We start from the raw sequence: 17,126 nt of genomic DNA, 5'->3' as shown, positions 1-17,126 counted from the left end.
GAGTGCATTTACTGGTGCAGGTTCCGATAGAAACAAAAAGTGTCTATGAAACAATATCAGATACCCGGGGGGCAGAAAGACATTTCGGAAACCATCAAAGGGTATGTGGAAGCAGATGTGATGCGTTTGGTAACTACGGCTTGGAACAATCCGATCTGGCCCATTAAAAAAGCATTCATTAGGGAAGGATTGCGCAAGGAGGGATGGGAAATTAATTATGCTAAACCCCAGGGTCTGGCAGACACAATGGATTTTCTAGGTATACAATGGCATAATGGGCACTGCAAAATGGCGCCGAAGGCGAAACAAAAAGTTTGCAACCCTAAGAACTAAGAAACAGGTGCAACTGTTCATTGGTGTGTTTGGGTTCTGGGGACAGCATATACCACATTTGGGGCAGATTTTGGCGCTTCTTTACAAAGTGACGCATGTAAAATTTAATTTCGAATGGTGTGAGGAACAGGAAACAGCTTTCCAATTGGCCAAGGAAACCATTCAAAACGTACTAGATTTATGGTCATTGAGATATGTTGAGGTGGAATTAATTGTGTCCGTACGAGATACCTATGCCAACTGGAGCCTATGGCAGAAACAGGACAGGAAACTGGTGCCTTTAGGATTCTGGAGTAGAAAGTTACCCAATGCGGGTGACAGATATACTCCCTTTGAAAATCAGTTACTAGCATGCTACTGGGCACTCGTGGATACGGAACAAATGACAGTCATGATGTATTGATCCGACCAGAGATACCAATCATGCAATGGGTACTGAGCTCCCCTAAGACACACTGAATCAGTGATGCACAAGAGGGTAGTATCAAAGTGGAAATGGTACATTTAAGATCGTGCAAAGCCTGGTAAAGGTAGCGTGGCAAAGTTACATGAGCAAGTGACAGGAGTTCCACTAATAGACCTTGAGCCAGAGGGAAAGATGCATATTGATGAGTCTCCAGTTAAATGGGGGATCCCATATGGAGAATTATCGAATGAACAAGTCGAGCATGCATGGTTTACAGATGGAGCAGCCAAATATGTGAGAATTGAAAGACACTGGAAAGCAGTGGCATACTAAAAAAGGTCCTGACCACCTCAGGGAAAGGGAAGCGTAGTCAGTTCGCAGAATTATATGCAGTGTATCAGGCTTTGAAGCAAGAAATGCCTGGAAGTTGTCATATTTATACTGATTGGTGGTCAGTGGCAAACGGGTTGGTAGTCTGGCTGCCGACTTGGAAAAAGAATGGATGGAAAATTCATGCAAAAGAAGTGTGGGGAAAAGAATTGTGGCAAGACATTGCCGAGATGCTAACGCATGCTACTGTGACTTTATATCATGTAGATGCACATTGAGCAACAGATTCATTGGAACAGTGGTTCAATTCTGTTGCAGATGAACATGCAAAGTTTGCAGTCATGGACACAAGGGATGAGGAGGATGATTCGGAGGGAATTGCAAAATGGGCCCGCCAGAAGAGTGTACATCTCGGAGAGGGCTACTATCAGTTAGGCACAAGACAGGGGAACTAGCATTCAGTTTGAAATTGTTAAAATGTCCAACATTTCAACACCAGAAACATCGATCAGTTCCTCACATCATTCATGGTACATTGAAGCGAGGTAAATTGCCTGGACAGATTTGGCAGATCGATTAAATCGGTCCTATGCCCACTAATAAAGGATGTTAATATGCGTGCATGATTGTGGACACGTATTCTGGTTACCTAATGGTTTTGCCATGTAAAAGAGCTACCCAATTGAATACAATTAAATTATTGGACCAGGTGACCGTATACTATGGTATCCCTTTGCAAATTCAAAGTGACAACGGGTCCCAATTTAAAGGGAAAGTGGTCGTATATTGCTGTCAGGAAAAAGGAATTGAATGGATTTTTCATGTCCCTTACCGCCCAGAAGCTTCAGAGTTAATTTGGAGAATGAATGGATTGTTGAATGAACAACTGCACAAAACAGGTGATAGACTCCATTAATGCATATGTTAATGCCATCCTTACAAATCAGACCAAATTGAGCTATGGAAACCCTGCTGTATTGGGAAATATATCCTGGTGCTTTGGCCGCTTACAGTGGCACTCCTGAGTCTGCTGAGGTGGATTTTCATTAAAGGGAAGAAATTTGGCTTCAACCAAGAGGTATTGCTGTGATTGATACAGGGATTGGAGTACAGTTTCTGTCAGCACATATGTAATTAATTGCAAAGAGATCAGGTTCAGCCTTGAAAGGCATTCAAGTGTTGGGTGGGATTGTGGATGCAGACTACCAAGGTGTGATTAAAGTAATTCTCATGAACAGTGATGAGAATATGCTGCCGATACATAAAGGAGATTGAGTGGCCCAATTAATACTATTACCTGTAAAACTATCCATGGTTAAGGAAGGAGAGCCACCCACAATATTAACTGTTTGTGGGGAACAAGGGTTTTGGCTCATCAGAAGCAATGGTGCCAGGTGCCAAAGTATGGGTCGAGAAACCTACTCGTCTGCCTGTTCCGGCGAATCTAAGCAGCTGGGGAAGATAAAATAGTTCTTGTTATGGAACCAGGGAAAAGAAAATGGACTAATTTCCTGGATGACAAATGTTATTTGCACGAGTGATGTACTCCACTGATATCTTGTTTTTGAATTCTGATCTTTTAGATCCTGAGTGTGCCGAGTGCCTGTGTGCCGCACGGTGGAGTCCATTCGGGAGGGTCCGAGAACATGTCGGGGGATGTGGCGGACGTGTCTATTCTCCAAGTGGAATGGGGATATGGATGAGACCTGATATTCCTCCTACCAGTGTTAAGCCAGAGGATGTGTCTATTGCAGCTTATCGGGCGCATTAAGAAAACGGCGGGGGGAGCAAAATAATGCTTTGTTTTTACCCCCTTCTGGAATTTTGACGTCCTTTTCACATCATGGTTATTCAGCCCTTGTCAGACAGGCTGAGAACATGTGGCTCTATTTGCCCTACAGTGTTTTGAACATTACGTATTTCTGCTTGACTGATGTACAGAGCTCCGCAGATTTGATCTCAACATGCCTTGTGGCCATTCCAACGCCTACCCCGATTTTAAAAGAAATATTCAGAGTCTTGCATAATGATTCTTTGGGTTAGCATTCGGATGTCCAGAATTTTTTTTGGTATACGAATACTGTATATTCTGTGCTGACACTATCCACAAATGGAGAAACATGACTCGTATCATGACACATGACATCGCTCATGTCTGCTATCAAATAACTTGTGATCTGTCCTAAATTGGGAAGTGCCAGCAGCTAAAGATTAATGCAAATGGAAAACGGACAAATTTTGAGCAACGATTGTGTACAACATCTATACATGTTTGTGTTGATGGATGTTTCAAATGATATGGTATGCAATTTTACTGTTGTTACTGCTAGCCACCTGAACCATGTAAAACTTCCCCCTGGTTGGATATTTTCCTGTGGGAACTTCACTTATTCATACATTCCTGCTAATATTTCAGGTGGCCCATGTCCTTTAACACGTCTTGGTTTAATGATGTACCCTTTGACAACGGCGATTGGACGTCCTAAGCATGCTGCCTCATATACTGCTCTATCGCCCGACTGAAATTCTGAGGTACATTTACTCTGTGAAACGGAGGTGTTAGCTTTAGCCATTCCAATTATTGGAATTTGGGCCTTAGCGGCTGGGGGATACAAAACCATGATCAAATTAGCCTGTCTGGTGGTTAAAGGGCTTAATGAGACCTCACAAGCTTTATCTGAACTGTTAGACAATAGAAATTTAAGGAAAGCCATTTTACAAAACAGAGCAGCTATAGATTATTTGTTTTTAAACGCATAATGTAGGTTGTGAAACGATGGAAGGAATGTGTTGTTTTGACTTGGAGACCATTCCCGATCTATTGAAAAACAAAGGTATAAAGGACCTAGTTGCTCGAGTAACACAAGATCAAGACGGGGATTGGTGGGAAAACTTGTTTTCATGGATTCCTGAAGCACTGCGTTCTGCAGTGATTTGGTTGTTTGGTATCATTGTTGTAGTTATTGCTTTCTGTTGCTGTGCTTCCTGTAATTTATTGAGAATGATGCGACGATTTTGGGTGTCCCCTGCATGCCCGTTGGGTTATGGTAGTGGATTGTCCATGGGGTGGAGTGTAATGCTTGTGCAACCAATTTCCTTAGTGAATCCACCAGAAGGCCCAGATCGAAAGGGCTCGTGTATAGGAGAAGCTCCTTGGCAATATTGGCCATGAGATCCGGCCATTGATCAAGTACTGGTTGATCTGAAAAAGATAGAAAGGACCCAGTCTCCTCTTTCGAGGCATCAACAGATGACTTTGAATGTTCCGTGTTAATTCCTGTAGGATTCTCACCCCCTTTGTGGGCAGAGGAAACACCGGAAGTGATGGCATACTCCATAGTGTTACTATTGTCCACTCTTAAAATAGTCCCCGGGGATACAGGGACTATGGGAAATTCAAATTCAGATCAAACGTTCTGCAGTCTTAGTCTTCTTTGCGTACTGAGAGTCAAGACCTCCAGCACCCGATTTCTCATGGGCAAAGCAAAAGTAGTAACTGGGCTTGCTAGTCCCATTTCTATCTGTTTTATGATAACCTTATCACAAGACCCATGGGTATAAGTTACTGCTCCTGGTCCCTTGAACATAAACTGTAGACACCCCCCTATTTTACTGGTGGCCATGATGTATGCTATTCATTACACACGTTGTTATTAAACAATGCGTGAGCGGGGCGATGTGCAGCTAGGCGTGTATGTAGCTCCTTACCCGAGGGAAGACTATAGCCATGTGAGAGACCTCACACCCGCTACTGTCGTAATCACTGTTATGGCCATTATGGCTGACCAGCTCTGGCAGGCCTGTAATCACTGCTGTGGCTTATCCAAACTTCCCAAGCTTAACAGCCAAAAGGGAAAGCAGAACAGAGCACAACAAATATGTATGTGGTGCTCTGTGTCTTATCTTCCCCAGCAGCCTGCGTATCGAGCCTTTCAGGTACTCACTGGCTCAGGGCAAATTAAAAGCAGCGACTGGGAGGCACGCGAGCAGAAGGAATCCCAAAGCTAAGCCCCATATCCCAACGCTGTCGGCACTGGAAACCGCGACCTCCGCGGAGGAGCTGTATGAAAATGCAGCCCACCCGCCTGCAGGAACACTCCGGTTAGAGGATGGTACCTAAACTAACAGAGGACGTCAAGCTGCATGGCACAAACGAACGTTACCGCCGCTTCCGACTTACAATACCCGGGGGTGTCATACTGCATTCTCCCAAGATGTCCTCCCTGAGCCCCAGAGGGATCCCCATGAGATCCTCCCGCTGAGTACCACCCCGAATGGGAGTATCAGGTAGTGGTCTCACCACCCTGGCCTCAGAGGAAGGGGCTCCCCCTCAGGGAGAAATGACGACATCTTGGGATTCTTCACATTATCCAATGACAGTTCATTCCTCAAAAGCATTATGGACACTATGTGATGTGTAGTCTCATGTGTTCAATCCCTGCAGTCATATGCCAATGGGAGAGTCAATTGCCCCAGAAATTCCAGTTAATGCTGCATATACCTGGTATATTCACTTTATGCAAAATTGCAACCTCACCTGTGCAGGTGTTGTCATCTGTGTGCCAAGCACATTCTCGAATGCCCAAGTATTGACATGCAATGCTAGTTAATGCCTCAAATTCATGTTGTAGTTATCACATCAAATGTGAAGACTTACATTTGCAGCCTCCTAGGCATATAAGCACACATCCAACCCACACTTCTCCCCACACAAGCTCACAGCTCTGGCTCTGGGCACTGCTCCTTCACCCAATGTCATTGACTCCACGCATTCAGATCTTTTCCCAACTGTCCCTCTTCTAACCACGTCAGCAACAGCCTGAGCCCAGCCCTTACGCCTTCCCAATCCATCAAGAGTCAATAGGAGCATGCTGCTGATATAATGGGGAGACAAGGGTCGGGTACTACAGAAGCTAAACAGGGCTGTACATCATAATCTGAACCTTGCTTTCTTTGATTTTACGGCACTGCCCATGCGATCGCGGACACAGCGGTTCTAAGGGCAGCAACCAGGGGTACCAAGGGAGTGCCAGGGATACTAGTTGGCAGCCCCCCAATGACATGCATGAATCAAACATTGTTCCACCATTTCAGTGTGAATAGCATTAACTGTACTGATTATATGGCAATGTTCTAAGCAGAAACTAAAATTCTGTTAAATGTTGCTACTTGCATAACAAGACACAAGCTAGACATTGAACAATATAGAATGTATACTGCCTCTTTTTTTCAGTCAGCGGATTAAAATGTTTATACTTGTATCGGTCTGTAATGGACTCACCTGACTGGTCTGAGATACACGACGCGTCCGATTGTACAGGGCCATGCTGTCGCCTTCCCTCGTTCGTTCGATGCTCCACCCCCAAGCTAGCATGGTTTTTAAGGACTCCTTGATCGGCCAGCGATAGATCTCCTTTTCCTGAAAGAAGAGCAGTCATTGTAGCAATACCTCACTTTGTGTTGTGAAGCCCATCCACTACATCGATCCAGCTTAATAATATCACAGTGCAGCCATGGATTTCTCATGGCAATGATGAATTAGTCCTATGAAGACATACAATTATGTCGAAAGTGGGTCGTGCGCCAGTTTCAATTCAAATTTCATGTAAATGGAGTCATTATATTTTCATGGATTTTCTACGTCAATGCCCTTATGTGTATAGCGGTAACTGTAATAAAAAAAATTAAAAAAAGAAACACATGGAATTTTAAATGTATCCTGTTGTAAAATTACAATCTAACTACGAGTTGCGATTGCATGGGGCAGTCATGGCAAGGGGAACATAGAAAGGTTTGCATTGGGCAAATGCTTAGCCCATGCAGTACCTGCTATGTACCCCATGCCATGAATATCCCATGACATCCCAACTCATAAGCATGGGGTATTTGTATTAAACAGAGGTATATAAAATAGCACGATTTTACCATTAACACCATATTCACAATGCTTCCCATGCACTACTCAAAGTGATGGCTGTCAGTGATAGGACAAGCCTAAGTGGGAGGGGCATTGGCAACACATGGGTGGCAAACTTGCTAGGCTTTCACCTAGAGGCTCCAACTGGTCCTCAACCAATGAGGCCTAGCAGTTCACTCAACCCTGCATTTTTGAGGGACTGGTGAAGCCGCACTTTCATTTGGCGTGTTCCCTTCTCTCATGGCACAGGCCAATTACAAACGGATGGAATGATATCCAGAGAAGCTCCCAGTGGTTACATGTTGGCTCAAGCATTCCTATATTTTGCATGGTGCTTGCGTCTTTCAACAGCAAAGACATACAAGTCATACATATACAGAAAAGTAGAACATTTGATTTCCAACTATTCATCATGGATACCGTCATTTTTCAATCACCTTTTTAAATTCCTTTGTCAGCACAATATAGACACGTCCTAAAAGCATTAACAGTGGGCATAGGCCAAAATACAATACTGCTTGAGGAAGTGTGCAGAATCCTAAAAGGATTGGAAACTGATTCTAAGTCAGAGTTATTACAGAGAAAGTGGTGTTGCTTTATATCCAGATGTATAACTGGCTATCCATGGCAGAAGAGGCCAGGCTTGATAGTAATACACAGAGTGAACATGAGTGCAATATACACATTCACTACATGCAGAACTGTAGTCGCGCAGCCGACTAGTGCCTCCATGCTATGTGTGATACCTTTGAGGCAGTCCTATAGTGTGACTTTAGTATACTAGGTTTTGTAGTTCCATTGGTCTCTTCTCAGAATTCCACTCTCCCCGCCCCCCTCCAGAGCCCAGAGTCTGAGAATGCAAAGTGAAAAAAATCAGGCCTGGCTCAAGGTTGCACTCCTGACAAGGTGCCACTTGGCAGGTTTCACTCCTGACATGGCGCCACTTGGTAGGTATGTGGTTAGCTCAGGCTTCTGGTTTTGGGCATCAGGATTTAAGAGTGTGTACCTTGTAAAACTTCACTCTTACCCTCTTTGCTTGTGATGTTCCTTTCTGTTGCCTCTCCCTACAAATACACGCCTTTTAGGAGCTTGAAAAGTATTAACCTCTTATTGTCAAAGGAATGCATTACTAAGTATAACTATCGTGAGAAACAGAATATTCTGGGCACTAAGTTTAAGGGTCAACTCCTTCCTGCTGCAGGGAAAGGTTCGGTAATGCCTAGGGGAGTAGCAGGGAATAATACCATAGGCTTAGTGATACAAACACTGAACACAAAACACTGGTTCTGGATATGGTGTCAGTCCCTTGTCTTCCCCCAGCAAAACACCTTAAGCCTTGTTTGGGGGATCACCGTAGCCCATGGGGTAATTTCTCCTAGGCACACGGGTAGGATGTGTTCCTACTAGACCACTGTGGTGTAAATAAAACGCACATGGGAAAAGCTACTGTGTCAGGGGTGGGGGCTTAACTATCAGGTGAAAGAGCTGAATCTAAAAAGGACTGAGTGTTCAAATCCCAGTTTCCTCACCAGTGGCCTACCATTCACCAGTCTCTTCAACACAGCCTGAAGCAGATAGAAGTTAGGTTGGCTCATTTATTTGGCGTGCACCAGCATCCCAATTAAAGACCCCAGCAGGCTAGCAAAACCAGTCTCAACAATTCCAGGCCTCCCTGGGCCCTGTCAGGATCTGGGTAACAGCCTCCAGCAGACGCCAAGCAAATTATCTTGCCACATGCTTTAAAGTACTCCTCGAGTTGTCCCTTCTCCTTCACCACCTCTCCAAATTGCTTTCCTACTCACTTCACCTTCGTCCTCAGTTTAAACTGCATTACTATTATCACCCCATTAAACCTGGCTTAGCTGGGTCATTTCCTATCAGGCCTGGTCCACATAATTGAGCAGGACCCCCTTTTCTGTCCGACATGCATTTTGCACTTATTGCACCCTTGCTTGCAGGTATTGTGGTTCCTATTCATTGACATACAAAATGGCTGCTTGCCTGTAGGGTGGATCAGGAGTCTTGGCCTTCAAATGGCGTCCTTATTTTGGGTGATGAAAAGTTGTCATGGCATCTCTGCCGCCGCTACGAGGGCCATCTTTTTCATCCCAGTGGTCGGAATCCATGTGTTCGCTACTGGATATGTATTTGCCCGAGTGTCTGACTTACCAACAGTCCCACAGCTACGGGGAGCCTGTGGATATATTTGCACGAGCTCATTTGAAAATCGAATTTAGTCATATTGAGTGACAGGCCTCTACTTGTGATGAACTCTGTTAAGTGGCAGCATCCCCTTTGTGAGTCTACAGCACCTCACTATACATTATAGTTGCTAAATTCAAGATATATATCCAAAGGGCACTCAAAGTGTTAAATAATATATTAATGTCGTAGGGCAAGGGCTGGCAGGGATTTTTAATATTTCCCCCAAAATATCTGGTGAACACCAGGCAAACATTTACGTGCCCGGCACAAGCTCTACGTTTTGTTAGTTACCCTCAAGGGTCCCTTTTCCATGCAGATTCCCATTCCATGAAGTAAGTAGGAGTCTTGTGTTGTCCATGCTTGACAGCACCATCAGGTATTTAAAGGACATTTAGCAAAGGTTTCTCATAATGAGCACAACACCTCTGTAAAAAGACACGGGGCATAAGTAAAAGTAATGTGTAAATCGTAAAGTAGGATACTTTATTTTATTGAAGATGCAAAGGGGGCACATAGAACCTTTCCTTGGTCTGTCTGTTGGGATCACTGGAGACATGGTTTATGAACATATTGCGACAAATCCAGGGAATTCGTTCCCCTTCTACCTAAGGGGGAGCCATCTCCTTTGGGACTAGAGAGGTGAGCCTGCTAGGCCCAACACCCCGTAGTGGACAGGGGGAGTGAGATCACACTGGGGGTGACCCCCCTCTGCGGACAGGCAACCCCATAATGTCGATTTAACAGACCCTCCTTTATCCCAACAACCCTCTAGCTTTATGGTTTGCATGGGAGTTATTTTGTATGTTGACTTACAATTTAACACTCTAATGGCTGTTGTGGTTTCTGACCCCTTTCTGACAAAGTCTTCCACCCGAGTTGGAAAATGGGCAGAGAATCTGCGCCCTCGTCTGTAAAAGAGGCCAACCAGCAGTACAAGAGAGGAAGAGAGTAGCAGCCGAAGCTACAGGGAAGGATGACACTCGTGGAGCGGTGTAGGCAGAGGGACCTCCCCTGGGAGCGGCTGAGGAGAAAGACGAGCACACATCTGGTGAGGGGCCAGAGAGGAAAGCCAGTAGAACTTCCAGTTCCATTGCTGAGACACAAACTGAAGAAGTCCTATCCCAGAAGGTTTCGAGCAGTGAGGGACACCTGAACTGAACGGAACATAGACAAAATGACCCGCCAGAAGGAAGCGAGAAGGGAGCATAAGCTCCAAAACATACTGAAGCGCGAGAGGAAGCCGAAGAGGAGAAGACGCGTGACCTGACCTGAATTCAACCCAGAGAAACACCTCAAGGAAAGAGAAGGTATGCAGTCATTCCCAGGAAGCAGGCAAAGATCAGAGAAATAAAGCCAACCCCAAGGCGGGAAGGAGGCAAGCGACCCCTAAGTGAGGGAAGGGGAAACAGACTCCAAGCAGGGTTAGGAGCAGTCAAACCCCAGGTGAAGTTGAGAACAAAATTACCCCAAGCAGGGGCATGAGGGGGAGTTATAAAGTGCCTAGCAGGGTTCAAAACAAACAAACCGCAGTCCGGGTTGAGAACAAACTCACTCCAGTCCGGGTTGAGAATAAAACAACCCCAAGTGAGGGTGAGAGCCATTATCCACAAACAGGGGTGAGAATAAACAGACCCCAACGAGGGCTGAAAACAAAGTGACCCCAAGCAAGACACAACACACCAAAACTGGCGTGAGAGCCAATAGACACCCAAGGGGAGACCCCAGGGGCACAAATACTGGAAGCAGTGAGGTGTTGAAAACAATATGAAGTTCCCCAGAGGGGGGACCTGAGAAGAAAGGCTGGTCTGGGCCTACAAGCCAAGAAGTGTCCAAAGAGAGAGAATAACTGAGAATAGGCTAAAGTCTACAGCCTTCCAGAGATGAAGAGACACCCCAAGGACAGAACAGTAACCTCAGATGGGGAAGATGGGAGTAAGATTTGCTGGTGCCTTGAAGTGGAACTGCACATTTGACGAGAAGCCCTCTTCCCTTTAATTCAGAGACATTAAAGCGGGGTCAGAAATCAGCCACCATTACATAATTTGGGCAGAAGACCCTTATGACAATTTTGGTGAACTTAGGTTCTGTTTAGTTGGGAAGGGGTAGGGACAGAAATCTAGTTTGGGTAGGTTTTTCCTGGATGTCAGACTTGGATTATTCTTTTGTAAGACATGCTGACAAGCACCCTTTTGACTTCTCCTTTCTGTAAGAGCAGGACAGAGAAGTGTAGGGATAGTATTAATTTATGATTTTCAAACATTTAATTTAACCACAATGCCACCTTGTACATCTCTCGATTCTGACTTCTCAACCCTAGAAAAAGAACCCCCTCCTGAAAAAACAGGGTGCAGATTCAACAGGTTGAGCTCGCTTAGCAAGCATTCTACTATCTCTCTCTGTAGTCCATGATAAGATTGCCCACGTTATCTTGCTATCAAGGCTTGCGAGTGTCAGAGTGCTCCTCTAACCCTCACATATGCTTAAATCCAGATGGATTACATAATTTATCAAAGACCACTTAGCCAAGGAAAGGTGGGCCCATTATACCCCCAAGCCTAGCACCCTTACCTGTGGAGTGCCACAGAGGTCATCACACACTCTGATTTTTCAATGTTTTTATCATTCTTTAACTGTAGAAGTAGAGCACTCACCTAAAGCATTCAATACATATGTGGGCAATACTAGTCTCGCTCTCCTCCATCCAAGCATGAAGGTCTAAAGGGCAGCTGTGCCTCAACACAGAAAAGACTGAGATCATGTGCGGCCATGCTGAAGCTGTGCACATCGCCAGGCTGTGGCTAAGTGACCAAAGCCCTTATGCAAGCCGGTTAACAGAGAACAAGAATCTTACAGTGACAGTTGACCAATTGCTCCCTGTAGGAAGGTTGTGAATATGATGCAATGGACACACCAAATGAGGTTCAACACACTCTTTATTCTGAATATGTCAGGAAAGGAGTTGGCCGAAACGCCTACAGGAAAAAGTGGATTCTCTACAAATAAAAATACATCATTTTCTACATAATACAGTGTAAAGGTTGGAGCAACTCATTGTAGGACATGTCTCCAATGTCAACAACTTCAATGGCAGTGCACCAAATCATAATGTTCAAAACCTAACCTTCCAAGTCCTTATCCCTACAGGTAGCCTAGAGTATGACACACTGTCTAAAGGGAGCAGCACACATCAAATTCCAAACCTACATTCAAGTTCTTGGGCTCATCTCCATTCTAAATTATAAATGTCTCAATTCTTGGCCAATGACACATCCTAGTATTCAAAGTCCCTCCCTTGTCGAAAACACAAAAAGGAGGTTTATCCTGGGAAGGATCCACAAGGGAAAACTGTTACGCTCACCTGTTCTCTATGGAGGCGTTGGGGTACAGTTGCAGCCCTCCTGGGGGTGAGGTCGCTGGGGTCCAACTTCGCCCCCTGTGCTTATGTGGTGACTGGTGGTAGTAGGTGATGCTGCTCGGGACTGCTGTTAGTTTTGGCGAGCACTCTGTCCTGCTGCTTCTGGCAGGGGCGCTTTTATGATCTGGACAGAGTTCCTTCACTGGTCCCTTGCATGTGGTAGTTCAGTCCTGCTGCGACTAAGCCACTATACTTCAGGTAAGTGTTCCTGTTTGCCTTTGCCTTTCCTCGCCTGTTTTTGTTGTATTGTGAAGTTTGTTGTCTTGTATTGCTGTCTGTTCAACTTTTGATGTTTGCACTTTTGCTTTCTTCCCTTGCAGGTGATGCTGCTGGCCCGGAAGAAGATGCAGTGCTCGAGGCGGCAGCCGGAGGGAATGAGGAACTAGGCTGTAGCGGAACAGTAATTGCTAAATTGTTAACTAGGGGGCGCGCGGGGTTCAGATGTGGCGCGGCCCTAGGACGGATGTTCTAACCTGGTCTTTCTTTCTTCTTCACACGGTCTGAGTTCGTGGGTGCGGTGCTGTGGCGTCGGGATCAAGATCACTGGATGTCAGGAGATGAGTCTGCATAAGTAAACTGGTCCAAGCGGTGGTGAGCGTCGCAAGTGCACAGAAACGCGAAGCACCGGCCTTAAGGATAGAGCAGCTTATATAGCAGAGCTTCTGAAGCCACATCCACCAGGTTCAGCCTGCCTGCCACACCCAATGAGTCATCACATGAAGACCAGGCCTTGGGAGCCACACCCGACGAGTCAGCACATGAGGATGTTCTCTGGAATAAAGGCTTTCAGCTCCTGGAAAGTTCTTGTAAAATAAAAGCACTCCTGCACTGAAATAAAGTGTTCCAGTTCACATCTCTATATGAGCTTGGAACCAAAGTCCAGCCAGGGCCCCTGTGTTTATGGGTTTATGTGTTTATGTGTCCCAAAGGGACATAAGTGAGCCAAGTGACCCATTGCCCCCATCACTAGATGGTGTGGTTTTTGTGTTCCCGGGCCTGTGGCCATGACAAAAACTCACATTCTGGGACTTCAGCTAATCAACCAACAAAGTGGTTGACTAATTATTTCAGGATAATCAAATTCCATAAAAGTATAATGTTCAAAGAACATCACAATAATAACATATTTAAACCAATAAATATATACACACACACACACACACACACACACACACACACACACGTGTCAGCTAATGTTTAAACCCTTAGCCCTCACTTATGGGCTAAGGTTTGTGTGTATAAAATAATTCCTCCAGTTCTATAACCCCGATTGACATTACAATAACTTCCTCAGTCTACCATCTGTGCAAGGTAGAAAATACACATATAATACCCACAGTATTACCATAACATCAGTGAGATGTTTTCATAACCCGAGGCCTATAGCGAGACAGCACATTCTATGAGCAATATAAGTTAAACCAATTAAAACTTCATAGTTGAAATGCAATTTTAAGGCCCTTGAAAAAAGGTACTTTAACTATGGTTGATATCAGCAATTATTTCCTATTGTTCCAAATAAACCTGTCTTTACAAAGATCCTGTGCTACCGTGCTGCTTTGAGGAGACGGCAAAGATAACATCTAATCTGCAGACCGACTTGCAGAAAACCTCTGCCCAAGCAAAATCCCTTATTCGATAGTCAATCAAGCAAGTTTAATACTTTTTGCTTGGGTACCTCCCAATAGAACACACCTAAAATGCTGAATAGACTCCTTGGCTGACCTTCACGCAGGGCAGGATCTGCTACAAAGTGATTCCAGGTTTCCCACACAGCAACAACTGGCAAAACTCAGAAGCGAAACACAATAAAGTACATGCATATGGCAAAACGATATTATCTAAATAGCTCCCAAATCCAGAAGCAAGTTTCACTATATGATAACCTCTCAGTATTGGACCGCACACGCTTTTACTCACATGCTGCTCCTGAATCCAAATCCAGTGACCATTCCTTTCCCTAAAGAGAAAGTCTACTAATGGAGGTTGAGTTTTCCCAGAGCTCTGATGAACAAAGTGTCCTCAGTGTTGATCTTAAATGGGAGCACCAAGGGAGGGTGCAACTTCTATCCTGTGCCCCCATGTCCTGCGATGCCTCATCAGATGGATAACTAGTGGTGTAACCAAACCTTTATCCCATATATAAATCATTTTTAATTTTGCCCATCCCTTCAGTTTGGCCTATCCTAATTTACAGTTAACTGTTCATGTTGGACACAAACGTGGCAGCCCTAGCAGCCGTTGTCACTATTGTTTAAAGCTTTTTTACCCCGGCCCCACAGTCCGGCTCCATTTCATTTTGTAGAACTTTAGTGCAGGACTAAGAGGTCTCAATGTAGCCGTACAAACCTAGAAGCAGCACCACCATATTTGCATAGGTTAGCATTAGTCTCAGGAGGATAGCTCAGGGGCAACGTGCTCGCCTTGGAAGCAAAGCGACACCGAGCAATACAGGTTCGATCCCCGGGTCTGCGCTTGGAAAGCTATGGGTATGAAGTGCATTATAAATAACCAATCATATCATATCATTACTTTTTGCCACTTGCTTATTCCTGCCCCCCACCCCCCATTTAAAGTAAAGAGGTGCCCGAAATAATCACAGACATTGAGCTCCTCGAGCAGACATCCATTTATTTGGGCACATGTTTTTCTAACGCATCTTCTATTACCCGAGCAGATCTTCAGCTTTGTCTTATTATAATGATTTGCAATGCCTTAGAACTGCACTTCTCTGTGAAGAGCTGAAGTAGTTTTTTTTTAGCCACTGGGAGCTTTGGAAATCATTACTCCATCATCTGCGAATAAAAGGGTGCCCACGTGGTTACCATTTAATGCAGATTCATCTGCAGAAAAAGGACTATTGATACAATGATATCATGTGTCCTGCCTGCTTACACAGTTCATATGTGGGTGACACAACCTGTAGGTCGTCCGGATATTGCACTAATGAAGAACCCCATGGAAATGTAATGTCACCATTTATTCGGAGGGGGAGGGGTCCGGATAAAAAAACAAAGGTGTGTAGCCCCTGTGGTAAATGAGTGCACATCATTTGGCAACCTAAGTGGGAACAGACATTGGATATCGGGGTGTATGTGCACTGAGTAGAAAGCTGAGAAGATCGACTACTTGTGAATAATAGAACAGTGGGTGGCAGACATGATAAAATGGTTGCTGGGTTTGGAACAACATGAAATATTGGTAGGACAACTGCATTTCCTGCTCGTAAACCTTGAACAAATCTATACACATACCATCCAGGTACAATTGAGACATGATATGGGCTAATTGTGTGCACCAGTAAGCCCCGATTTGATCATCACAACAGACATTCCTTCTTCTAGTTTCAGTGGATATTGCGACTTTCTAGATATGGGTTTACTAGGTTCTACTAGTATTCACACTGGTTATCAATTGTGGATTCACACGCATGCTGAGACAAAACTTCTTGGGACAGCTAAGCTAACAGTTTGTCTAAATCTCTTCCTTCGCTGTCTTGATCATGACTCGCATCCTTTTCCTGTTTGTCTCGCACCATGGCAATACCTCCCCATCATGCTCAGTAAGAATATCTAAATGCACCATCTGCGGTACAGTAGATAGTGCATCCCAACTTATGCAATAAAACTATGCACACAGTGAATCTGGTAGAGAGCGGGCATTGTTAGAAGAAAAAAAAACATCCCGTGAGATATGCAAACCCCGGACTAACAAAGGAAATCTAAATCCTTACCTTATCGGAGAGCAGTTTGTACGGTTTCAGTAGCAGGTGAACCTTCGATGACTCGGAATATATTTCTCCATACATCCAACCATTTGCTAGCTGCACAAAAAGAGAAGCAGTAAAATGGAGGCTTGAGTGACAGTTCATTTCCGCAAGATTAAGAACCTGGCAGTTATGAATCTGTTTACTGTGTTCACTCAATTTCCACTCAACTTTTCAGTATTGAACTCTCTTCCTGTGGCGTACATCTAATCAGCACGCGCAAGCGACTGTACGCTATCAACTCTAAGTGAGCAGTGCATCTGCCGCACCTTTTATGAGCAAATCCAACAGATTAAACCAGCTGCATGGGCCTGTACTGTAGACCCGTTTACTGTGTTCATTAAATATATTTCTGGATGAATTAAAAGGGCCACAAAAGCATTTGTTTACATGCACGGATACACAATAAAAAAAAAATGTGTTTGAAGTGTACCCGGCACGCAGGCTGGCAAGAGGGGATGGACATCACAATGCCCATAGGTAAGTGAGCGTCACATTTATGTAATGGCCCTTTCATATTTGACCTGCCAGTGGCCATTTGGAATTGCATGGGGACAGGGCTCAAATACAGGTACCTGATGCGTGATATGAGGGGCTAGTGGGCTTTATATCTTGATGAATTAGTCTTATCTTTTAGGTGGGAGGGTAAAGAGAGAAGAGTCGATGTTTTGGAGCGTGTGGAAGGTGGAGAGTTGGGGTGTCCAGAAACCAGGGACAGTGGTAAATTCGGTCTTGTGCTATTTCAGTGAATCGG

At 44.7% G+C, this 17,126-nt stretch overlaps 1 protein-coding gene across 1 annotated transcript in view; it reads right to left on the bottom strand.

Moving 5' to 3' along the window:
• Positions 1–17,126, bottom strand: part of RYR2 (ryanodine receptor 2) — a 3,854,281-nt gene that overhangs the window by 1,535,025 nt on the left and 2,302,130 nt on the right. The window contains exons 55-56 of the mRNA XM_069607971.1: positions 16,340–16,429; positions 6,351–6,488 (exon numbers count right to left, since the gene is read on the bottom strand). Of these exons, the coding sequence (XP_069464072.1) occupies positions 6,351–6,488; positions 16,340–16,429 (228 nt within the window). The remainder of the gene's footprint in view (positions 1–6,350; positions 6,489–16,339; positions 16,430–17,126) is intronic.

This window comes from Ambystoma mexicanum, chromosome 4q (assembly GCF_040938575.1).
Source record: "Ambystoma mexicanum isolate Mex_15411 chromosome 4q, UKY_AmexF1_1, whole genome shotgun sequence".
NCBI lineage: Eukaryota > Metazoa > Chordata > Amphibia > Caudata > Ambystomatidae > Ambystoma > Ambystoma mexicanum.
Note: the sequence above shows the minus strand (reverse complement) of the source record. Positions and strands in the feature narration are given on the sequence as shown.